Source organism: Musca autumnalis, unplaced genomic scaffold, assembly GCF_047663935.1.
Source record: "Musca autumnalis isolate F117 unplaced genomic scaffold, ASM4766393v1 scaffold_2, whole genome shotgun sequence".
NCBI lineage: Eukaryota > Metazoa > Arthropoda > Insecta > Diptera > Muscidae > Musca > Musca autumnalis.
Window position 1 is genome coordinate 111,734,519 of NW_027411755.1, and position 25,753 is coordinate 111,760,271.

General features: G+C 34.3%; 1 protein-coding gene and 1 long non-coding RNA gene across 24 annotated transcripts in view; both read right to left on the minus strand.

Moving 5' to 3' along the window:
- CLIP-190 (Cytoplasmic linker protein 190) overlaps positions 1–16,746 on the minus strand; it is a 181,236-nt gene extending 164,490 nt beyond the window's left edge. For 8 of the 23 annotated variants that reach the window (XM_073968954.1, XM_073968947.1, XM_073968949.1 and 5 more), the window contains exons 1-2: positions 15,907–16,692; positions 15,326–15,614 (exon numbers count right to left, since the gene is read on the minus strand). In XM_073968954.1, the coding sequence (XP_073825055.1) occupies positions 15,326–15,578 (253 nt within the window). In that variant the 5' untranslated portion in view covers positions 15,579–15,614; positions 15,907–16,692. Of the gene's footprint in view, positions 1–15,325; positions 15,667–15,906 lie in introns of all 23 variants that reach the window. The other 15 variants (XM_073968962.1, XM_073968955.1, XM_073968956.1 and 12 more) reach the window with 7 other exon arrangements.
- On the minus strand, positions 10,312–11,042 carry LOC141393032 (uncharacterized). The gene is made up of 3 exons (XR_012409983.1): positions 10,714–11,042; positions 10,445–10,642; positions 10,312–10,383 (listed from the first exon to the last, which is right to left on the minus strand). It is a non-coding gene; the product is annotated as an uncharacterized lncRNA (long non-coding RNA).
- Positions 16,747–25,753: the final 9,007 nt, after the last annotated feature.

Sequence of the window (25,753 nt, forward strand, 5' to 3'; positions counted from 1 at the left end):
CAATGGGGTATATCAATGAGTCAGTCCTCAATAAGTAGGTGTGTTCATCGCGTTACGGATGCCATTAACGACTCCCTTTTTTGTTCCAAAATTAAATTTCCAATGACTCAAGAAGAACGTCAAGCAGCAAAAGTAACATTTGCTGGAGCATCATCACCATTTGTAGGTGGCACTATTGGTGCAATAGATTGCACCCATGTTTCCATTTTGGCTCCAAAGTTTCATGAAGAGGCTTATGTAAATCACCATGGATACCATTCAATAAATGTCCAAATGGTAAGATTTGTATTTCCACGATTTTGATATAGTATAAACGAAATATAAATATTTTTATAAGTAGATATGTGATCCGAATCTTAAAATTTTAAATGTGAACGCCAAATTTCCTGGTGCCCGACATGATTCCTTTATTTGGAGTTCTTCTGCCATAAGAAGAGTTATGCAAAGGAGTTTTGAAAACGGAAATCAACACATGTTTTTAATTGGTATACTTTGGAGTTACATAGTCTTATGCAACACGGGTTCTTACATCGAGTTACCCACTACGACAACTTGATTTAAGAGCGCATAATTTAATTAAATTTATTTCGCCGTTATTTAGGAGATTCTGGATATCCCTTGGAGCCTTGGCTGATGACCCCATTACCAAATCAACCCGAAGGTACGCCAAAATTCCGTTACAATGAGGCTCTTTGCAAAGCGCGGAACCCTGTTGAAAGGCTGTTTGGTGTTTTAAAGAGTAGATGGCGTTGCTTATCCCGGCAGAGAATGCTTCTATATGACCCAGGCTTTGCAGGAAGAGTTGTTAATGCGTGCTCGGTGTTACATAACATGAGTTTAGGCGAAGAACCATACGATGTTTCAAATGATTTCTTGGATTCGAAAGAGGTCATAAACAATGTAACATTTGATTCACCTTCATCTGTAGCAAAACGCGTCCAAGAAAGGTTGATCAACAATCACTTTACTTAGTTTTGTTTGTAATAATAACGCAAAATATTGACCATATAACTTACAGTGTTTTGATACTGATAAAGTCGCTGTTCCGGAAGGTCAGGTTTCTGAAATAAAGTCCAGGTTTTTAGGAAAATATACTGTAGAAATCGACTTTCTGTTCGTCCTCTATAACCCACCCAAGCGAGTATCGCTTATAAGGACTACTGCTATAACCAACTTCGAACGTAGATTTCAAACAGAGATGCTTAAAAATGTGTCTTGTCTGAGAACGGCAGATCTAAGCAAAGAGAGTATATGCGTGGTTTACTTTTTTGTTCAGGCTGATTTTAAAACAAAATGAAACATAAATTATACATTTCGTGTTAGATCGATGTCTGTGAAAATAAATTCGTAAACAACTCCAGCGTCTCTGCCCATTTTGATTTAGACGCTTACCAACACTGAAAATCTTTTTACGGTAAAAAACACGAATTTAAGTATAAAATCACATTAAATTATAATAAAAATTAAACAAATTTAATGCAAAAATGCTTAATTAATAATATTACATAAAATATGCCAACATTTTATTAATATTTAGGCAGATATTTGAGTGTGAATTATTATTCCGCCTCAAGTATCCCACGTGCCATATATCGACATATACCATACGATAGGCAATAAAAATACCTATCCGACAGTACCCGATATATATGCCAAAACGTTTTGGAACCCGATATATCGGCCATTTTATATGTATGCCGAAGGGCCCGTTTGGTAAATGGCCTATTTCTCCCGAACGGTTCCGCGTGCCATATAGCGACATATACCATACGATAGGTAATCGAAATACCTATCCGACAGTGCTCGATATATATCCCAAAACGTTTTGGAACCCGATATATCGGCCATTTTATATATATGCCGAAGGGCCCCATATAGTAAATGGCGTGTTTCTCAGGAACGGCTCTACGTGCCATATAGCCATATATACCATATCATAGGTAATAAAAATACCTATCCGACAGTGCCCGATATATATCCAAAAACGTTTTGGAACCCGATATATCGGCCATTTTATATGTATGCCGAAGGGCCCCATATAGTAAATGGCATGTTTCTCAGGAACGGCTCCACGTGCCATATAGCAACATACACCATACGATAGGTAATAAAAATACCTATCCGACAGTGCCCGATATATACAACTTTGTTTTCATAAAAAAATTATCATTTTAAAAAAATGTACTGAGGGGGTGCTTTAGTTTTGGCCGACACTGTATGTGTACAAAAATAATAAGGATCTGAGAAGGCATCCGATATTTGTATTAAAAAAAATAAAACAGTTTAACAAACGCTGTGCAAAAAAATGTGTTTTTTGTTCTGTTTTTTTTTTTCAATAGGGATGATTGAACGCTTTTCCTTTGTCTTTTTCGAGTGTTTATTGTTACCCACAAACACACCTTTATTTATATTACATTGCCTGCTGCATTCCTTCTTCGTACCACTACAACAAACTGCACCACATGTAGTACCTCGATCAACTTATAATGAATGTTGGTTTTATATGAAATTTATTTAGAAAATGCAAATGCGAATTATTTATACATTTTCTTCAAAAACAAAAAACACGTTGAAAAGGTACATTTTCAGGTCAATTTGTTTGATGTCTCGGTGACTTCAACAAATTTACAGTTAGTTGAAATGTAATGCAGAGATGGACATTGTGTACCTTTTTCTGTTCAGCTCTAGATTATTTTTAAACCAATTTTCATGTACATACATACATGTATTTAGTTGTAGAATATTTATAATAAACCATTTTTAAACTGGTTGATAAAATTCAGACGGGGAAAACACACAACAGAAGAATATTGATTAAAGTAAAATCCTGATAACTTACCCTCGAAAATATATTTTAATATATTTATTTTTTTACGATACATGCAATAGCAGCATTTAATTCAATATCGCTACTGAGCTTGCGTAGCCGAAATGGTTGAGAGTCTGACGTTGCGATTTATCGGTCTTGGGTTCAAATCTCAATGGAGTTTTGATTACATAATGTTGTTTATTTATAGTGAATATTTATCCATAAATAATAAGATAAAATCTTCCTTTTTTAGATAAATAAAAACGCAAAAAAATAAGTCATCATCAAAACTCAGCCGTGATTTGAACCCAAGACCAAATGGCTGCAACGACAGACTCTTAACCAATTCAGCTACGCAAGCTCGTTACTGATCATGAATTAAATGTATACTATTGGCACTGCACTGGCATTCTTTTTATTACGTTTAGGGGTAGGTAGAATACACATGCACATAGTCTTAATAGTATTTTTTAATGCCAAATTTTTCGCGCGCTTTTAAGTATAATTTTTGGGTGGAGAGAAGGAGAGAAGATAATAAAAACACAAAAGCTAAAAATAGCTATGGAAACTTTTAAGTATAGAAAAAGGCAAATAAGAGAATTCTGGAGCAAACAGACATCACGGATCGTAACACAAAATATCTTTTAAAGGGGGGTACCACTACATATCAGTTTTGAATGACAGTCAACCCTTTTCAGTAAATAAAAACTATTGTTTAGCTAAAAAAAAATTGAAATGCAAGATGTAAAATATTATTTAGAGATTAAGAAAGTAATTACATATTCAGCTATGAATATGCGATAAAAGTTGAATCGTACATGTTAGAATCGTATAAAACCAGGGATTTATTAGGAATATAGTAAGAGTATTTTCTTAATCAAATACCAAGGAATTGGCATATAAGGATACACCTATATTACCCTTCAAAGTTTTTGACATTTTGCGAGAAAAACTATACGTTTTAGAGAAAAAATTATTTCATAAAAAATACTTAAAAAGTCTCAAAATATAATTTTCATAAACAATTTTAAGGTTTCTCGCAAAAAGTGGGTTAACTCACTTAGCGCCGAGAATTTTTTTTCGAGAAAACTTAAAACTTTATATGAAAATGACAATTTCGTGACTTTCTAAGCATTTTATATAAAATAACATTTTTCTCTAGAACGCATAGTTTTCTTGGAATCCGGCGTTCTTTAAAAATGCGGACAAGTTTGGAGGATTTTATATGTACATACATATGTATGTGTATAAATGTTTTCAATGTGCTAAATTCCTGAATTTATATATGTACATATGTAGATGTAACATAAATGATTAAATTTGTATCACATATTTAAATTTTTCATCCAAAATTACGAAAATCAGTTTTTAACCCACATAATGCCAAATGGTTCCAAATATTTACGTAAAACTCGGATATTTTCGCAAATTTTTGCATTTTGTTATAGTATTGTCTGTAATTTGTCAGTCCATGTTTACAAAGTTTCATTCGGCCTATGTATTTCCACGCAATCGGCCCAAAACGCCAGCAATTCAAAAATCGATATTTTGTAATTTTCTATATTTGATAAAAAAAAAAAATTAAATATGCGATAAATACATATTTTATCATAAATGTTACATTCATATACAAAATTCAGGAATGTAGTGAGAGTATTTTCTCAATCAAAAACTAAGGGTTTGACATGTAAGAACACACCTACATGTATATCATCCTTCAAAGTTTTCAGCACTTTTAAAAGGGGCAATTGCACGAAAATTATACGTTTTAAATAAAAAAGTTATTTTATAAAAAATGCTTAAAAATGCTCAAAAATATAATTTTCATACAAAATGTTAAGTTTTCTTGCAAAAAGTTTTCGACGCTAAGTGTCTGTCATTGAAGTAATTTTTAATAAACAAATAGGTAATACCTAATTCTTTATTACGAAATTGTTCAGGTGACAAAAATATGAATTTTCACCCAAATAATAATAGTTCTTCTCTGTAACATAGTCGCTGGGGAAGAAGAATGTAATTTATGTGGGAATTCATATCATTGTTACATAAACAAGTGAAAATAGAAAATTATTCATCATAGGGATGTGTGCGTTACAGAGAAGTTCGGCTGTAGTCCTTTTTTAATCCATTTTCTCTGCAATATTGAATAGAGAAGTTTGATTATATGTACATATGTATGTGTACTTCTTATGACTTGCTTGAAATGTATAATGGTAGTTTATTTTTAAAAAATTTACTTACGATAATAAGCAAGCGTTGGTGGCTGAATGTGTTAAGAGACCAGGCTGTAGGTCTTTTTGTGTGATTATGTTCAGGTTCAAGTCCCCGTACAAGTGGCGGTGCCAAGACGACGAAAAAGTTAATTATATTTTTTTTTGTTCATTTATTTATTTAATGTAAAAATAACATTATGCTGTGAATAATAATTTCTCACTCCTCTTTTGTAGCAGTGCTCTGTAAGTAATACTATCAACTCTTGCAAATTGTTATTTTTTGTGAAAGAAATGTTTATGGCTTAATAAAACATAACCAAAAAAACTTTCATCTCCGCGGGGATTTGAACCCAATCCTCACTGCTATAAAACCGCGTTTGTACCCACCTCTTGGACCAATGAGCCAAAATCGCACATAATAGCTGGATCGCAAACCATTATATGGTGTGTCTGGTTACTTGCATGTTCTCATGAAGAACAGAGAGTTAACAGAGAACAAAGTGACTTAACGAAGAAATGTCTGTAACATCAAAATTAATTACACTTTAGCAGCTTTCGTAGTGGGAATCAGGGATGGAAAATTCAGTACAATAGTACTTTTTTCAGTACCATTTCACTATAAAAGTACCGAAGTACCCCGGCGACAAATTCAGTACCATTTCACATAGTCCAGTCCCACACGTGGAAACATTTTTTGTGAAACTAAAAAAATGCAAAATTCAAACTTTAGTTCCGATGTTAAATTTTTGGAAATTTCTGGAAAATTGTACAATTTTATGGAGTTTTTTTGCACTGGGAACCCCAATACCCAATTTTAGATAATTCGGTCAGCTAAAAACAGGCGGTACCGTTATGTGGGTGCTATACCACAACGTGGGCCACTGTCCACAATTTTTGATGGAAAATTTTTAATCACAAGGAACCATAAATGCCAAAGTATATCCAATCTGGGCCGCAAATTTAGATAAAAACTAAGAATCTTGAAATCGGTTCTACCGTTTTATGGGACCATACCAAAACGTTGACCCATGGTGACAAAAATTTAGCTGAAACCCTCAAAATACCGGAAATCGGGACGTACCGTTCCATATAAACAATTGTTGGTCGAAGCGTTTTTTATCATCTGGAAATACAAAATACCAAATTACAACGAATTCGGTGGACTAATACCTTCGAAATTCCTTAAAACGTCGTCGCGTCAATCGGCACTTTGTATGGGGGCGATACCAAAACGAGAACTTATATGGCCAATTTTCAAAAAGTTCTACGAACCTACAATAGTTTTCACCAAAATTTTTTTGGTTATAGCCCTAATATGCATTTGTTGCTTTTTTGTTTACTGTTAATTTCTCTAAAAAAAATAAAAAAGTACCTTTTCACAGAAAAAGGTACCATTTTAGTACTTTTTGAAATTTTTAAATTTCCATCCCTGGTGGGAATATATTAATTTTTTTTCCAAAATCTCAATATATTTAGAATTTATTGAAAGACATGGGCTTGATGGACATTCGATGCCCTATCCAGAAAAAAATATTCCCTGGACGAACCCCTCCCAATTATTTAGTGGCGGGCACCAAAGTAATTACCCTTTACCAGCTTTCGTAGGGGGTATATAAAATAATTTTTTTCCAAAATCTAAATATATTTAGAATTTATTGAAAGACGTGGGCTTGGTGGACATTCGATGCCCTATCCAGAAAAAAATATTCCGTGGACGAACCCCTCCCCATTATTTAGTGGGGCCCCAAAGTAATTACCCTTTAGCAGCCTTTAAACAAACCTCATTAATATAATAAAATTGTAGGCTAAATAAATATTTACAGTTTCCTTTAATTCAGTATTGTTTAAATATTATAAATTGTTTAAATATTATAAATATTTAATAGTTTCATTCTTAAATTAAATTTTGTCATTAAATTAAAATTTAAATTTAGCCCTAGAAGTGTTCTGTACAGTACGCCGATTTTGGTTCATGTCTTTTCTAAAATTAAATTTTCCAATTTGAAATCCAATTTATCACACATCCGAAGTTGCTTAAATTTGGTGTTTAGTGCTTAAATTTAGGAATATGTTCGCATAGAATGGTCGGTACAGATCCACGGTACCTCCCGGTTTTCGGCAATTTCAAGGGTTTTATCTAAATTAATCAACCGAAATGACTATAATAATATCAAGTCTCTCTTGGAGGCATAACATATTCCTACACAGAATTTATTGGTTTGAATATAACTACCGTAGAACATTACCTCCCGATTATATATATTTTGGAGACTTTAGTTTCATTATCCTAAGGAAATGGCTACATTTTGGTATTTATTTTTCTTTGTGCGTAGAAAATCTTCCCGCATGGAATATTTCGCACAGGTCAAGGTATTATATATAGCTTCCAAAGAATGGTACTTCCCGATTTTCGGTATTTTCAAGGTTATATCCACAGTATGACAATGTTTGGTATTTAATCTCCCTTCTAAGTTTAGGAATCTTTTGTGACATTGTAAAATTTTAAAAAATAGGACGCGATCGTGGTTTTCTACTACCAAAACACTAACTAATGATATAGACCACAATTACCAATGTCGTTTATACCAATACGTCTAATAATCTCTGAAATTTCGCGTTTTTGTAAAAACCGTTGTGGGGGAGGTCACCCATGACCACTACTTCCTGTTATTCTATGAGAATTTGCATTGAAAGCTGCTATTTAGACATTTTGAAGAACTGACATGATTTCCTAATCGATTGTTTTGGAATTTTGGTCAAGCGCCATTTTAAATTTTCGGGATTTTATTATATTCCAAATTTTAAAGTTGATCGCGATATCTAACTTAATGAAGCCAGTCTTTATAGCGCTTTTGTAGTCACGCTTACTAAAATTAAGGATATAACCTATAATTATAAATTTTTGAAAAATTGGACTGACCGCGATATTTCACTTACCATAGTATTGCAAGTAATTTTTAAACAATACGTCCAAAAATATCTATGATTTCACGTTTTCATAAAAAAATTTGTGGGGAGGTACCCTGTCACTCCACTGATCAGTATAAAAAATAGCTAAAAACCTATTCTAAGATCTAAAAACTTCACATACAAAATTTCATCGAATTCGGTCCAGCCGTTTCGGAGGAGTTTAATTTCGAACATCATGGCAGACTCGAAGAATTTTATATGTATATAGATATTATTTCTTTCATATAATATTGTAATATTGCAGTGGACTAAGGCATGTTATTATGCTGAAATAGACGACTCATGACTCATGAAGGGGGTCATTTACTATATGGTCCCTTTGGCATATATCAAAGGGATTTTTATAAAATAGCCGATATCTCGGGTTCCAAAACGTTTTGGGATATATATCGGGCACTATCGGATAGGTATTTTGATTACCTATCGTATGGTATATGTCGCTATATGGCACGCGAAACCGTTCGGGAGATATAGGCCATTTACCAAACGGGCCCTTCGGTATATATAAAATAGCCGATATGTCGGGTCCCAAAACGTTTTGGGATATATGTCGGGTACTGTCGAATAGGTATTTTTATTACCTATCGTATGGTGTATGTTGCTATATGGCACGTGGTGCCGTTCCTGAGAAACACGCCATTTACTATATGGGGCCCTTCGGCATATATATAAAATGGCCGATATATCGGGTTCCAAAACGTTTTTGGATATATATCGGGCACTGTCGGATAGGTATTTTTATTACCTATCGTATGGTGTATGTTGCTATATGGCACGTGGAGCCGTTCCTGAGAAACATGCCATTTACTATATGGGGCCCTTCGGCATACATATAAAATGGCCGATATATCGGGTTCCAAAACGTTTTTGGATATATATCGGGCACTGTCGGATAGGTATTTTTATTACCTATCGTATGGTGTATGTTGCTATATGGCACGTGGAGCCGTTCCTGAGAAACATGCCATTTACTATATGGGGCCCTTCGGCATACATATAAAATGACCGATATATCGGGTTCCAAAACGTTTTTGGATATATATCGGGCACTGTCGGATAGGTATTTTTATTACCTATGATATGGTATATATGGCTATATGGCACGTGGAGCCGTTCCTGAGAAACACGCCATTTACTATATGGGGCCCTTCGGCATATATATAAAATGGCCGATATATCGGGTTCCAAAACGTTTTTGGATATATATCGGGCACTGTCGGATAGGTATTTTTATTACCTATCGTATGGTGTATGTTGCTATATGGCACGTGGAGCCGTTCCTGAGAAACATGCCATTTACTATATGGGGCCCTTCGGCATACATATAAAATGGCCGATATATCGGGTTCCAAAACGTTTTTGGATATATATCGGGCACTGTCGGATAGGTATTTTTATTACCTATGATATGGTATATATGGCTATATGGCACGTAGAGCCGTTCCTGAGAAACACGCCATTTACTATATGGGGCCCTTCGGCATATATATAAAATGGCCGATATATCGGGTTCCAAAACGTTTTGGGATATATATCGAGCACTGTCGGATAGGTATTTCGATTACCTATCGTATGGTATATGTCGCTATATGGCACGCGGAACCGTTCGGGAGAAATAGGCCATTTACCAAACGGGCCCTTCGGCATACATATAAAATGGCCGATATATCGGGTTCCAAAACGTTTTGGCATATATATCGGGTACTGTCGGATAGGTATTTTTATTGCCTATCGTATGGTATATGTCGATATATGGCACGCAGAACCGTTCCTGAGAAACAGGCCATTTACTATATGGGCCCTTCGGCAGATATATATAATTGGCCAATATCTGGGGAACCAAAACGTTTTGGGATATATATCGGGTACTGTCGAATAGGTATTTTTATTACCTATCGTATGGTGTATGTTGCTATATGGCACGTGGGATACTTGAGGCGGAATAATAATTCACCCAAATATCTGCCTAAATATTAATAAAATGTTGGCATATTTTATGTAATATTATTAATTAAGCATTTTTGCATTAAATTTGTTTAATTTTTATTATAATTTAATGTGATTTTATACTTAAATTCGTGTTTTTTACCGTAAAAAGATTTTCAGTGTTGGTAAGCGTCTAAATCAAAATGGGCAGAGACGCTGGAGTTGTTTACGAATTTATTTTCACAGACATGTTAGATCGTATATTTGTATACATACATATATGTATGTACATATGTATATTTATCCATTGTATTTATTCTAGTTATAATTAAACGCGTTGTTAATGGCGTTTGTTAAATTATTAAACGCGGAAGCACATGCCTTCAGTCCTTCTCCCATAGTTTTTATGCCTTCTGCCATCATTCTAGTGCTTTCATTGTTTGCAGCACTAGATTCTGCCAACATCTAAAGACAAAAAATTCAAAAATATTGCAGTAATGTTAAACATTTACTAACAGACGTTTACCTTAAATGATTCAGCTTGATTTTTGGCTATTTCTAAAAATTTTAGTTGCAAATCTTCTCTTTCTTCATGTTTTCTTTTTGACCCGCGCTGCGACCTCGTTTTGTCTGAACTTCTTTCCTCATTGGAAGGCATAGATGGTGAAATCGTTGATGTTTCTTGTGTAATTCCTTCACCATCTTCCAGAAGCAACTGTAGATCCTGCTTCAATTGAAAATATATATGTACATATTATGATAAATAATTCCCATACATATGTATGTTAACATCACCTCCTCCAGTGGCACGTTTTCTTTAACAGAATCGTCGCCTTCGACATATTCTGTGCCAATTATTGATACAATTTTCGTTTCTAAATCCGTCAATGGTTCCAATGAGATTGGCCTGTTCCCAGTAAGAGCTAGTTGTCTCTTCCTCTCCCGATATTTTTGGCAAGTTCGGCTTTTTAAGTCCTTCCAAACCTACAAAGAATAAAGTAACTATTAATATATAAACTATTAATTGCAACTACTCACCGTTTGCCATTGGTCAACAGCCTTGTCAGCACCTCCAAGCCCGTTAAGAAGAGTGGTTAACTCACTCCACTTCTTATTGTTTTCGTATTTTCCGTGAATTTTCAAAAATTTTCCGCTTGCCAATTCCGGATTAACGGCCATAAAGTCCACCATATTTCGAATTTGCTCCTTAGAGGCTCGACTTCGTTTAGTAGCCATTCTACAAGAAAATCTTTAAACTTATGTATGCTATTTTTTTCTATTTCAAATCATTAATACTTACGTGGAATACAATGAACATTGACACAAAGAGTTTTTTATAAAAAGTGGTAAATTTTCGCGGAATAAATATCTTCTTTTCCTTGTTATTTTTATTTTATTTATTTTTGACAACTTCAACTTACAGAGTTACCGCTTTAAAATATTTATTTTCGATAGAATTTTAACGTGAGTTACTGAATAACACAATCGTTACTGCAAACAACAAAACTGGCGATAAAAATAACCACTCGACTGTCGTTAAAAAGTTACAGAATAGGCCTACAGGAGACAAAACTAACACCAGATTGCAGAATGTCGAGTCATGGTAATCTTGTCGTTGTACGAAAGGATACTAAAAGAAGTCAGGGCGGAGACCTTGCATTCTAATTGACCGGAACGTAATATACAGAACAGAAGTTTTCCCCGCATCTCATTCTATCTACATACCGCGTGTCAATTACCTTGGGTCCGGCTATCGACTTTCGATATCCCCTATTGGAGGGTGATAGTGGTATGGCACTTTGCAATTTTAATGCCCATCATAAAGTATGGGGCTCTCAACTAACCTTTGATTCTTGTGGTAATCTGGAATGGCTGAAACATTTGGACAACGGTGAAACCGGTTCACACAAGCTCTGGGCCACAATGAAAATACCGATAGGAAGGACAAGGCCACCGTTGTGCAGTGTTAAGCACGTCCACCTTGCACTCAGAAGTTGTGCGGTTCAATCTCTGACCAGAACATCGAAATTTTGGATGGTCGCAAATCTCCTCAGTGTAATGCTGCCTTACATTTCTTTAGTATTTCAGCCATGAAAAACTTGTGCGCAAGTGGTGCGTAAGACACGCGGTTTGGACTAGGCGATAAAAAGTAGGTCCAATACCATTGAGCCAATATGAATCGGCGTGCACTTATTGATATGAGAGAGTCCCCCTGTCCCTTGTTGTAACAGTGTTTATTATTATGTTCAATCTGGCTCTGGGTCTATCTCCAGTTCCAGGAAAGTGGCTGCTTCGATGGGATGTAACCACAGATCCACTGGAGTTAGATGAGTAGGTTTGGCGGGGCAGTTGAAAAGGTGTTTTGTGTCGTGCGGGCCCATGCCGCATACTGGGCAGATGTCTTGCACGTCGCGGTCATGTGTACATGTGTTCAAGGATGTTGTTGGAACATATGTATATCGTCACCAATAGTGCCCGAAGACGTAACCCATATACAAATATGTTTAATCTGGCTCTGGGTCTATCTCCAGTTCCAGGAAAGTGGCTGCTTCAATGGGATGTAACCACAGATCCACTATAGTTAGATGAGTAGGTTTGGCGGAGCAGTTGAAAAGGTGTTTTGTGTCGTGCGGGCCCATGCCGCATACTGGCCAGATGTCTTGAACGACGCGTTCAGTGTACATGTGTTCAAGGATGTTGTTGAAACATATGTACATACAGTCAACCAAAAAAGTCTACATACACCCTATAAATCTCGAGTTTTAAGGGTAAGGAAGCATTTTTATGAAAATCCAAGTACATAGATCTATTTCGTATCCCTAATAAACAATATTACATACAACAAAAATATATTCCATAATACGAATAACGGTAAATTCTATAAAAATTAAAAAAAAAATAATAGGGAAAAAGTGTACATACACCCAATGAAATATTAAGATTATCGTAAAATTTATGGAACAAGCAATAAAAATTTTACATTTTATTGTTTTATCGATTGTCTCTGGCTGTCTATGATATATTTTAGACGAAATAGGAACATATTTGTGCTTTAATTGACGTTATTTAAGGTCAGACTTAGCGTATAGCTCGTTGAGGCTTACCCTTGCAGATTTCTTTGAGTTTTTCAGTCTGGTAGTTTATGAAACCCCAGGAAATACAGTGGGACTAAAGTTTTTGAGATCCTAGAGCGCTTTAAAGTTGTTCTTATGGATAATATATGCTCCTGAGCTTCGCTAAATATGCGAATTCCTGAGTTTTTCATAAATTTTATAGTTTTCGCATCATTCCAAGGGTCAAATTACAAGCAAGAACCTTGGAATTACTTTGTAATAAATTTTTGGCCCTTAACTCAATCAGAAATGTACAACATTATTCTACAAACCCGCTCCTAAAGTTTCCAAAACATCAAAATTAAAGCACCACCAAAGAATGCATAAAATTTGTATGAAATTTACACAGTTAACTAGTATGCCCTCCTATTATGATAGTTAGGGTCACTTGAAGCGCTATAAATGTCGGATTCTTTTACATTGTTGATTCAAGGGATGCTCGAGGATTGTACCAGACCTTATTACAAGTTAATTCGAAGGCTTCTGCATGTAATTTGCCCCTTGGAATGTTGTGAAAACTATAAAATTTATGAAAAACTCAGGAATTCACATATTTATCGAAGCTCAGGAGCATATATTATCCATAAGAACAACTTTAAAGCGCTCTAGGATCTCAAAATAATTAGTCCCACTGTATTTCCTGAGGTTTCATATACTACCAGACTGAAAAACTCAAAGAAATCTGCAAGGGTCCGCCTTAACGAGCTATACGCTAAGTCTGACATTAAATAACGGCAATTAATCCACAAATATGTTCCTATTTTGTCTAAAATATATCATAGACAACAAGAGACATTCGATGAAGCAATAAAATGTAAAATTTGTATTGCTTATTTCATAAATTTTATGGTAATCTTTATATTTCATTGGGTGTATGTACACTTTTTCCCTATTAATTTTTTAATTTTTATAGAATTTACCGTTATTCGTATTATGGAATATATTTTTGTTGTATGTAATACTGTTTATTAGGGATATGAGATAGAACTATGTACTTGGATTTTCATAAAAATGCTTCCTTACCCTTAAAACCCGAGATTTATAGGGTGTATGTAGACTTTTTTGGTTGACTGTATATCGTCACAATAAGTGCCCGAAGACGTAACCCATATACAAATCGAAGTTCGTTTTTAAATGGAATCTGATATATGCATAAAGCTAAAATACGTGCTCTGACAAAATTTCAAGCGTCTAGTTTAAAAATAGCGATACTATTCACTACATTCCGGAAAATGGGATACCATTGCAGTTGTTGTTGCAATAACCGATCCCAAAACCAAGCATTTTCGCGATTTTAGTTTCATTACTTACTCCCATTTATACACTATTGATAATACTCCAAATACTCGCCCTCATAACATTGATATTCAATAAAACAATTTTTCATTTTATAAAGTTTTTCTTTCTTCTGTAAAGTTTTGGTTTTGTGGGTTACGTCTTCGGCATTTATGGTGACGGCTAAGTCTTAAACTATGCAGCTCATCTACCGGATGTGTCGAATGCGGACCATCTGCCTCAGAGCAGCAACATAAAGTGTTGCTCACTCAACTGTTCCTTCTGACATGTTACCAGCCATCAACGTACTCAGATATTCGTTTCGGGGCCCACTAATCTAAAATATGACCTATTGGAAGTAAAATATCTAAAAAATGTGTGAACATCTTTACGTTGAGTCCCGCGTCCTGTTTCACCACTATACTTTGAAACCCGTCGCGTGTTTGGTGTATAGGAATAATATAGATTCGACTTGCCAATTAAAGTCAACCTCTGATGGATTATTTTGCTGCTGTTTACCATTACACCAGCACAGCGGGATTTTATAGATACAGTAAATTATTAGCCAGTAGCACACCTGCCTTAAATTCTGGAGCATAGACAAAACTGCAGGTCAATATGAAAATTTACTCACACAAATAAACTTTTTGTATGCATGAAAGGAACAAGTCCAGTTTTGGCCCTGGTTCCTGATCTTGATGATATACATATATAACACAGATAGCCCTTTTGGTCCTGAGTATAACGACAATTTTGTCTTGCACAAGTACATACTTCCCGAGATAATGGCCTTCAAAGTTCCACAAATACCAAAGACATTTTTAATATTTTTACGGCCGTCCAATACAATATGTGTGTCATTGTAAAGCTCAAGGTACGTACAAGCTTTCCTTTGCAGCTTGACGTAAATGCAGTTACACTAATTTCACTCAGATTAAACATGGAAATCTCATAAACAATTTAACTATAAATTAAAATGTAATTTTAGCTAAATATAATATTACTGTATACATACTTACCTCTGGGAGGAGGGCCTGTCTTCGGAGCAGAATGTGAGCATGGTCGTCCAATTTTCGAAACTGAAGACGATGAACCGCTGAAATTTGTTGGAGCCTTAAGGCGACTAGCAGTTACACCGGTGACAGATGAGGTAGGAGTTGTGGCGTTAGATCTTGGGGTAGCAGGAACGGGTTGTGATGTTGTTGTTGACGATGATGCTTCGGCGCCACCAGTGGCACCAGCTGCGACTGTTGTCTCATTTTGATCACTCATATTATTTATTTATTTCTATTAAACACTGGCTTAAATCTAGTAGAACCGAGGGTCAGAATCAATTTAAATGTTTTTAGCAAACAGAAGACTAACAACAGAATAAATGTATAAAAAAACAATATTGCCTACATGTTTTCAAATTAAAACTATAAAATGAATATTCTTACGCCTACATAAATAAAAATTGCAATAAAATTTTCTGACATTTTCGGTATCTAACTAGAATTTTTGCCTTAACTTTTTGAACACTCACGAACTCGCACTACCGTATTTTTTTTCAAATCGGATTCCACGATGAATATTTTTTATTCGATTACGATTAACTTACCTTAATTGTGTTTCAATACATTTACCATATGCCGTACCTTTATGAGGTTGGCAACGCCAATTTCACGCTCTTTTTGACAAACAGCTGTCGAATACGAATATAAACACAAAACAGAGACGATAAAAATAAACAACAAATATATTTTTTCTTTGGTCGTTTCTTTTTGTGTTTGAATGGCCTTCTCACATTCTCACAACCAGACCGATGGCTTCTTTCTTGTTGTTACAGATTCCGCGTTTGTTTGATGGCCTCTATATTTTTTTTATATTTTAATAACTTTATTATGCAAATATTTGTTTGGTATTTTGTCACGATTTTAATTTATGCACCCCCGATACTATGTGAGCCCCGACGACAATTTTAATATTTTGATTTTAATTTTACGTTTTTTTGTTGTTATTTTATACGATTTCAATTTTTAAATACTTGAGTTTTATGTTTTATGACATTTCTTTTGCTGCATTGACACAATTTACTTTTCAGGCGTAATACAGAAACACACAAATCAACTGCAACCAATTATTTCATTAGTTAAATTGTTATTGTTTTTGAGGTTTTTAAATCGTGATTTCATGTGGCAGAAGAAAATATTCCATTATATAATAAAGACTTGCCGCGTATGCCCACCGAGAGTTCAGCAATTTGTTATAATTCTTTTAAATTAGTCTTATTTTTTGGGTTTTTTTATATTTTACTACAGAAACGTTGAAGGTTGAAGGGGGATGAAACGTTGAAAATGCTGCGGAGAGCAATCTAATGTTGACAAATGAAACTTTTTTCGCAACTGATTCCTTCTATTTGCTTTGCTTGCCTTCTTCTTTGTTCCTTCATTCTCTTCTCTTTCTAGCTTGTTTCCGTCTCTGATTCGCAAGGGTTGCCATGTTAGAAAAGTTACCCAGGGATTACACACGACAGAACACGAGAAGACATTTGAGCTCATGTATTGATTGTCAAAAAAATTGTTCTTGCTTGTAAGGTATGCGTCCGAACCATGACATAACAAATCTTGATATTATGATTGATTTTAAAATTTTCTTTGATATTAGCATTCAAAGAATTCAATGTTTAATCCATTCCTGTCGTCTTTGGTTCAAAAATGTCCATGGTTACTGACTATGAACATTCAAAGGTAGTCTCTAGAGTCTAGACCGGTATTCGACAGCCCTTTACTCGCGAGCAAGCAAAGAGATCTTCTCTCTCTATCATGGCACAATTAGGAAGGTAGATGCATCAGCCCAGCTGATCGAATCTAAAACGTCAAAAAACTAGGAATTCGCCATGAAAAATCAAAACAAATAACCATATGATTGGGTAAGTAAGAGATAGCATGTCATCACTTTAAAGACAAACACAAGCGATAAAAAGAGACAACAAGAGACCATTCGGCGAAAATTTTGACAGTTTACATTACAAAAAAAGTTGCTTTGTTGTAGCAATTCGCCGATGCATCTACCTTCCTAATTGTATCATGCTCTCTATTAACGCATTGAATAACCATGCAATCACACAATGTTTGCTCAATTTTTTGCTGTTGTGTGCCGTTTGCTGCAGGGGTGCCAAGTTGGTGGTTTTCCCGCTACTTGTGGTGATTTTTGACGTACAAAAGCCACTGTTTAAGGGGTAGTTTACACTATATGTAAATGTCATATGACACAAAATAAAATCATTCCATATCTACCCACGGAGGCAATGTGGAGACGTAGTTTTATTACATTATTGCTGGTGTGGACGCACAGAGTAAATTGCGTAAGGAAAATCTCCAATATTGAACATATTAGCGAATATATAACGATGGAAAAGTTCATGTCATATGACATTTACATATAGTGTAAACTACCCCTAAGCAGGAATCTCACTGTTTTAAGGTAAAAATAGCTACAGACCTATGGTGCGTATGTGGCTGTAGCGATTTTTACCCCGGGACAGTTGGCATCCCTGGTTTGCTGCTCTACACCATCGCTGTCAGTATTGGGGATTTTTCCCCAAATTGGGGAAATTTTCCCATCGCCTGCTTGCTTCTGATAAAAGAATAAAAAAGAAAAGGGCAACCCAGTTCGAAATTTGTTCGGCCTTCTTTATTCTTTTATTTTTATTATGTCAGAAATGAAGCAGAAAAGCGAGGCGATCAGGCGAGACTGCTTATGTATCCAGGCCTTTAACTGCAGAAATGATTTCTGCATTGATGGGCAATGAATTAAACTTTATTTAACATTCATGCCTCCAATTATAAAAGAGATAAATATGCTTAGGTCCGTTATTATATCCTTTTTGTAGTTAAATGTTGGCCGATATCGGACAGATAACCCGTTTTTTATTCCTACAAGTTTGATTTAATAATAAGTGTCAGATAAATTAAAAGGAACATTAGCTCTGTTCCAGAACCTGCAAGAAGCTAATATTTTTTACTACGATTACAATTTTTCCTTTATGTTATCGGAAAAAATAGTAAAAATTAGTAGATTCTTGCAGTTCTGGAACATACCATTTGTGTTCCTTTTAAAATTTAAAGTGCGCCCAAAAACAAGAAAAATTTGAAAGCAAATTCAATTCAACCAATCCGATTTGAATAAATTTGATGTATACAGATTGTTTTGCTTGAAAGGGAATTGAAGATGAAATAACAAATCCCTGGTAATGCGAACTTTATTCCTTATTTTTCTTAAAGTAAGGTATAACAAAAAGGGATTTTAAAGAAAAGATGTAAGGACGGGCCTTATGCTTGGTTTACATTTACGAAATTTACTCGATTTCAACTGTCAAATCCATAGGTTAAACGTCAAATGAAATCCAGATGAGATTTCATTTGACGTTTGAGCTATGGAATTGACAGTTGAAATCGAGTGGATTTCGTAAATGTAAACTTAGCATTAATCTAAGTTTCAAACCTATGCACACTGCTAATATGCATTTTCCCTGTGCACTCGAATATTGAAACAATTTATAAAAAATTAAGAAGATATTGAAAAAATAGTGGAGTCGATCGAAGACGACTCGGCATATTTACCATGAGGAGCCATGGACCTAGGCTTTAATTTTGACTTGTACTTTTTTGAGTAAACAATCATTAAAGTAAAAAGGACCAGTGCCGAATATCTTAAACGCTGTTAATACAAATGCTGAAACCGATGCCAATAAATATGCAATTTTTAAGCTTAAGCTTATGCCTTCTGTTCCGGCAAGTAATTCTTAAGTAGAAAGAGTCTTCTATTTTGAACTATATTCAGAAATAAAATGCAGTACGTGTTACTAGAATAAATAATAATTTTTCTAACAACTCCATTTGTTGTAGAAATTTTGGCCCACCTAAAGAAATGTTACAACTCTTTCATTATACAAATTTATATAAATCCAATGAGGCTGATGACTCTGAATCACTTGAAAGAGAAGTTTTCCATATCGTTAATTTAATTCATATATAAGTATATAGAATACTTTACAAGTTTAATAATATGAATTTCAATAGTAAAATAAAATTACATTTGAATTTTTTGTAATTTTTTGTTAAAAAATTTTTGGGGATTTTTTGAGGAAATTCAATAAAATCTGGGGAATTTTGGGGAAAAGTTTTGGACAAGTTGGGGAAAAGAGTCTTAAAAATACCGGCAACGCTGCTCTAGACACTTGTCAGAAGGATAAATGTACTATGTAGTGCAAAATCTATCCAGCAAAAAATTGAAGTGGTACAATGTGAAGTTATGAAGTTTGCTGGGTAACAGAAAAGAAGCAAGCCAGGCGGTGAGGCTTCTTATGTACCGACTTCTTAATATTCTTATACCCCGGTTACACTTAACCGGATTAACCCAGTGGGTTTGGGTTTCAAATGTCAATTCCATAGCGCAAACGTCAAATGAATCCTCATGAAGTGGGTTAACCCGGCAATAAAACTCTAATTTAACCGTACTATTATATTACACAAAAATGCATTTTATTTATTTAGGGTTCTTTGCAATGACTTGCATTTTTATTTCATCTTTAGACCGCACCAAAACTCGTGCTATGATGTAAGATGGACAGATTCTTATCTGCGTGCTGATAAGGCTTCTTTTCTGCGCGTTATCTTGTACAATTCATTGAGGAATTCATAGAAAAATATGTACTTCCGCGACATTCGTTCTGCACTTGCACTGATTTAACCACATGCTGGGAGGATATGATTGAAAAGTAGTGACATTCCACCACTAAATTCTGGCAAATCTTGCATTTTTTCTTCGCATTTTGATAGTCGATACATTTGAATTTGAAAAATCACTTAATTGCTGCATATTTGGTAATGGCTCCCCCGTTGGCAGTGGAGAAGTAGAAGCAGACTCGGGCTACTGCTGGCTGTGGTTGGCGCTGCTTGCAAATGTTGTATGTGTTATTGCTTGGTTTACATTCGGCGTCTTTTCGTGATTTCAAAGGCGTTTCGTGATTTCGCGCGGAATCAAGCAAAATTTATCATGATTTCGCATACAAAAATGAAATCATCTCATTTCGTGATTTCAGCGAAATCAACATCGAAATCACAGTACTCATGATATACATCCCTGCTTTTGCCTAAAAAGTACCAAAAGTTGCAACACTTTTCACGTATTACAATAAACAAGGTAGATGGTCAATTGATGCAACAAAAAAATTTAGTATCAAAATTTTTAAATAATTTGAAAAAAATATTAAATTACTTTCTTGCAATGCTATTTTTCATTGTGTTCTCGTACTTTTTTAATGGTAAAGTTAGAAAAAAGAGCGAATTGTCAAAAATTGCTTCCCATACAAATTTCTTAAAAAATACGGGAACGGAAAAATGACGGAAATTCTAAAAACTCCAGCAGAAATGTCAAAATCAACATATCAGCTATCGTATTTAGATGGCAAAGAACATGCTGCTAGTTTCTACTAGGCCAAAATTGTATTGCAGAAAACAGGAGAAGAGGGTGCTAATCGGCGCTATTTTTGTTTAAAGAGAAGTGCAAGTCTTGCTAGACTTCGGAGTACGGGAACTATTTTTAGCACTAAACGAGAAAACTACTGCAAGTAGTAATATTTTGCAGGTTCCAAAAACCGCTTTTATCTATCAAAATTTATTATGATGTCTCAACGATAAAATCATTTTTTATTTTCTTCATTTGTTAGTACTATCCACAATCAATACGATATATAGATAATTTTACGATAATTTTCGAAATAAAGTTGTAAAGTTCTATATTGTCGTATATTTTTGATGACTAATTCAATTTACAACAACTTCTTTTGAAAATTCATGTTCGATCAGCTGCGTATGCATCTACCTTGATTATTGTGATATGTTTGAAATCAACAAAAAAATAAGTGTAAACACCGGGGTGTATTTCAGGATTTCGTCAAATCCAGTGGATTTTGGAGCGCAAGTATAAACTTGGCATATGTGTATTGACATATTTGTATGTAGAACGGGACCCAAATGTTATTGGCGGCATCGTGACGATGGCGGTTGCAAATGGCGTTTGTGAGGCTATAATTGATGTTATGGTCACTTACCAGGGATGATGTGTTTCGGAGTGCACTGCAGTTCCTGGCATTTGCGATTAGGTTGGTTGGTTAGCTTTACTTGCGCCTCCGATTGCTGATTTATGATGGACTGGCAGGCATTAACGGTGAGAACACAGTCAGCTCTTAGCTTAATTTTCCTACTCGTACTTATCTATTTCCTCACTAGGCCGCTTATTTCTTGGTATCACACATCGAAGCGTAAAATTTATGGGCACTATAAACATGAGCCCTGTTCCAGAACTAAAAAGTTTTTACAATTTTTACCACTTTTACACATTTTGCTTTCCCGTACACAAAATTTATATGAAAATCGTTTAAGACTTTTACAACTTTTACCACTTTATAAAGTACGGGAACAGGCCAGATTATTTCAATTTATCAAATAAAATTCAATTTTTTAATATGATTTGTTTGTAATGTAAATAATTTGTACTGAACATAAAAACTACGGCTAAAATTCTATTTTTCAGATTGAGCACGTGTTTACGTGAAATCGAATGTCGAAACGAAATGTCAAAAATGAAGCCAGGCGAAGAATTCAAAAGTTCAACAATTTTCAACTTTGTGTCCTGAAGCCTCGCTTCGTTGTGGCTGTCCTATTGAAAACAGGCTGTGACTGTCCTATTGAAAACAAACAACCAAAATCCAGTGTGTTCTCACCTTATTGCTTATTCCATAGATTTTTCGGTAACTTCAATATTTCATTGGGGTGTATGTACACTTTTTCCCTATTAATTTTTTAATTTTTATAGAATTTACCGTTATTCGTATTACGGAATATATTTTTGTTGTATGTAATATTGTTTATTAGGGATATGAGATAGAACTATGTACTTGGATTTTCATGAAAATGCTTCCGTACCCTTTAAACCCGAGATTTATAGGGTGTATGTAGACTTTTTTGGTTGACTGTACTTCATTTCTTTTTAATTTTTGTTTCCTTATGGGTACTTTACACGATATGTTTTTTACATATGAGTTGTCACTTTGCATATATATTTTGTATGGCAGAAGTGACAACTCATATGCAAAACACATATCGTGTAAAGTACCCATTAGTCCCAATTTACATTAGGCGAGTTTACTTGCGGCAATTGTCAGTTTGTTGGTGAGAGAGGGTGTTGAGAGGCAAAGGGTTACCATATCCCTCACCTCTCTCTCCATCAAACTGACAATTGCCGCAAGTAAACTCGCCTAATGTAAATTGGGACTTATTTTTAAGTAAATTTGAAGAAAAAACGCACTGAATTAAGCAGAATAGAAGAAGATTTTGGAATTAAGAAGAAAATATAATTTTCTTCCTTCTGCATCTATATAAAACGTTTAGTTTACTACTTCATTCATGATTTCCTTTTTCTGAAATTATTTGTGTTTTTAACATATTTTTCTTTTTTAATGTATGCATGTCATAATTTATTTTATCGATAAATTCTCTCATTTATTAGGGATGGGACATATTTATTCGTCGTTCAGAGAGTATTTCTGCTTGAACAACGTAGAAAACACGTCGTTCTTTCACAGAATTTTGTATGGGGAATCAAGTATTTTTTTTCGTATTTGAGGGTCGAACAACGAATAGAGAACGAACAACGTACCGTGGAAACGGGCTATTACTCAAAATTTGTACAATTTGTTACTGGATGTTGTTCGTTTACTCTACATTACAATGCAAAAGACCTTATAGCCCGTTTAGACTATACCCTTATACGATGATTAAGGGAATTATCTCGATTTATGAGGGGTTTACATTCGACATCGTTTCGTGATTTCAAAGGCATTTCATGATTTCGGGCGGAATCAAGCAAAATTTATCATGATTTCGCATACAAAAATGAAAGCATCTCATTTCGTGATTTCAGCGAAATCAACTTCGAAATCATAGTACTCATGATATAAAACCCTGTCAAAACCAATGTATCAGGCAATCAGATGCAGGCGATCATGCTGCTAATTTCTACTCGCCAAATTCGTATAGGAGGAGAGAGAGTTTTTCAAAACAATTTTGTTTAAAGGGAAGCTCAAGTTTTGCTCGTTTTCGGAGTACGGGAATGCATTTCTAGCACAATACGGAAAATAATATTAATACGATATATAGATAATTTTACGATCATTTTCGAAATAAAGCATTAAAATTCTATATTGTCGTATATTTTTAACGACTAATTCAATTTACATTTACAACAACTTTGAAAATCCATGTTCGGTCAGCTGCGCATGTGCATCTACCTTGATTATTGTGATATGTTTGAAATCAACAAAAAATAAGTGTAAACAACGGGTTGTATTTCAGGATTTCGTGAAATCCAGTGGATTTTGGAGCGTAAGTGTAAACTTGGCATTAAGTGCTTAATCCACCCAAATCCATCCTGATTTATATGGTGTTTATATTAGAGCTTTTTGCAGGGTTAACCTTCTTTATGAGGATTTGTTTGAAATATAAGTAATGGAATTGACATTTAAAACCCAGTCGGTTTGTTAAATCCGGTTATATATAAACGGGGTGTTACCGTACAAAATTAAATCAACTCAAAACTTGGATTTGTTTTAAATCAAATGTTAAATCGAAATATTTTGGTATACAACACTGCTTTTTGCTCCTAAAAATGCAACTATTGCAGTCTGTACCAATATTGGCAACTATGTTCATGTGTCGTTTATTTACTAGGGTTATGACTTTTTGACCTTTTTTCTCAAAAATGATTTCCTGTAGCGAGAGTGAATGAACTTTTGCCAAATATAACAACGTTCATTCCATTTAATTATTAAAAAAGGTCACGCACAAACCACTTTGAAATTTTTTTTTTGGAAAATCCTATGAAATGAAAAAAATGTTGCACCAAATTTTTTTCCTGTTGCACGAATAAATGACATTTTGCCTATTAATGACTAAAAATAATTTTTATTCCACTTAAATATTGAAAAAGGTCCCGCACAAACACATTCAATTTATGTGATACATAGAATAAAGCTGTATATGATATAAAATTATACGTATGTATTGATATGACGATAAAATTGGTGAGTAAAAAAAGGTTATTCTGGTTATGTCGTGTGGCTTTAACGATTGTTTTGATGTGCTTAAAATGACTCCAAAATTTTTTTTCCAAAAAGCTTATCTATAAAAACTTTAAAAGCTTTTTGTGCATGAGCGTTTTTCTATCGAATCACCTTGTAATTAACATTTTATCTAATCTTATGCAAAAGCTCATCAAAATATGACACAGGGATATGAGGTTGTAAAAAAGTCATAACCCTATTATTTAAATTTTTCAAATAACTGTAAACACAAACACACAAAAACAAACAGAAGCAGAAAAATAGAAAAAATATTAAATAAAAATAAAATGGATGAATCTTTAATTTCATATTAATTGTAAACAACATATTTAATAGCAATTTGTCAGATTATTTTGTGCAGTATTCCATTCCATTTTTAATTTTCAAGTAATTCTTTTTGCAAATTCGCGTATGTATACGTAAACAAAGATCAGCTGACTGGCATCTTGTATCATTTTAGACTAGTCTAAACAACTAGGATTTTAAAGATGGATTTAGAAATCGACTGGATTTCGTAAATGTAAACTTAGCAGAAAATAAGAATTTCGCAACACTAATGTTTAACAAATAACTTGACTTAATTCAAACTTAAAAAAAAAATATAACTTTTGCAAGTTTTTTAACCATTTATTTAGACTTTTGTCATCATTTGAGTATTTTTGTTTTTCTACAACACAAACAAACAAAGACGTCATAAAACAGTTGCATTTTTTGGTAGTTTATGAACAAAAAACAAGGCTGCTTATACCCAGCAAAGTTTGGAAGTAGTGCAATGCAGAGTTATGATTTCAATACATCTTTCGATGCAGTCCACACGGAGTTATGAAAAATGCACTCTGCTCTATACATTTCAGAAGCACTCGCTTATAGATCCCTAGCCAAGCAAGCCAATTTTTTGATCCCTACAGTCGCAGTCTTTTTTTCTGAACACAAGAAAGAGTGTCTAAAATTATAAGAATTTGTTTAAAAAAAAAATAAAGAAATACAAACTAAAGATACAAGCATTGCTGCAATTCACGAGACGCAAAATATTTTTGAAGTGGAGTTAGAGTTTTTTGGAAATCTGAACTGGAGTTGGAGGAAAAATGAAAAACCATTTGGATGATGAAGCAACATCAGTTGCGGTGTCACAAAAAGCAGAGCAGAGGAAGTAAACTCAGTTATGATCAAATTTAATGGAGAGTTAGTTTTTATTATTTGTATTAGTGTAATAAAGTTAATATTCTTGTTTACACGAATAAGCAATGTATTTTATTTATTTTGGGATATTTGCAATGGCTTG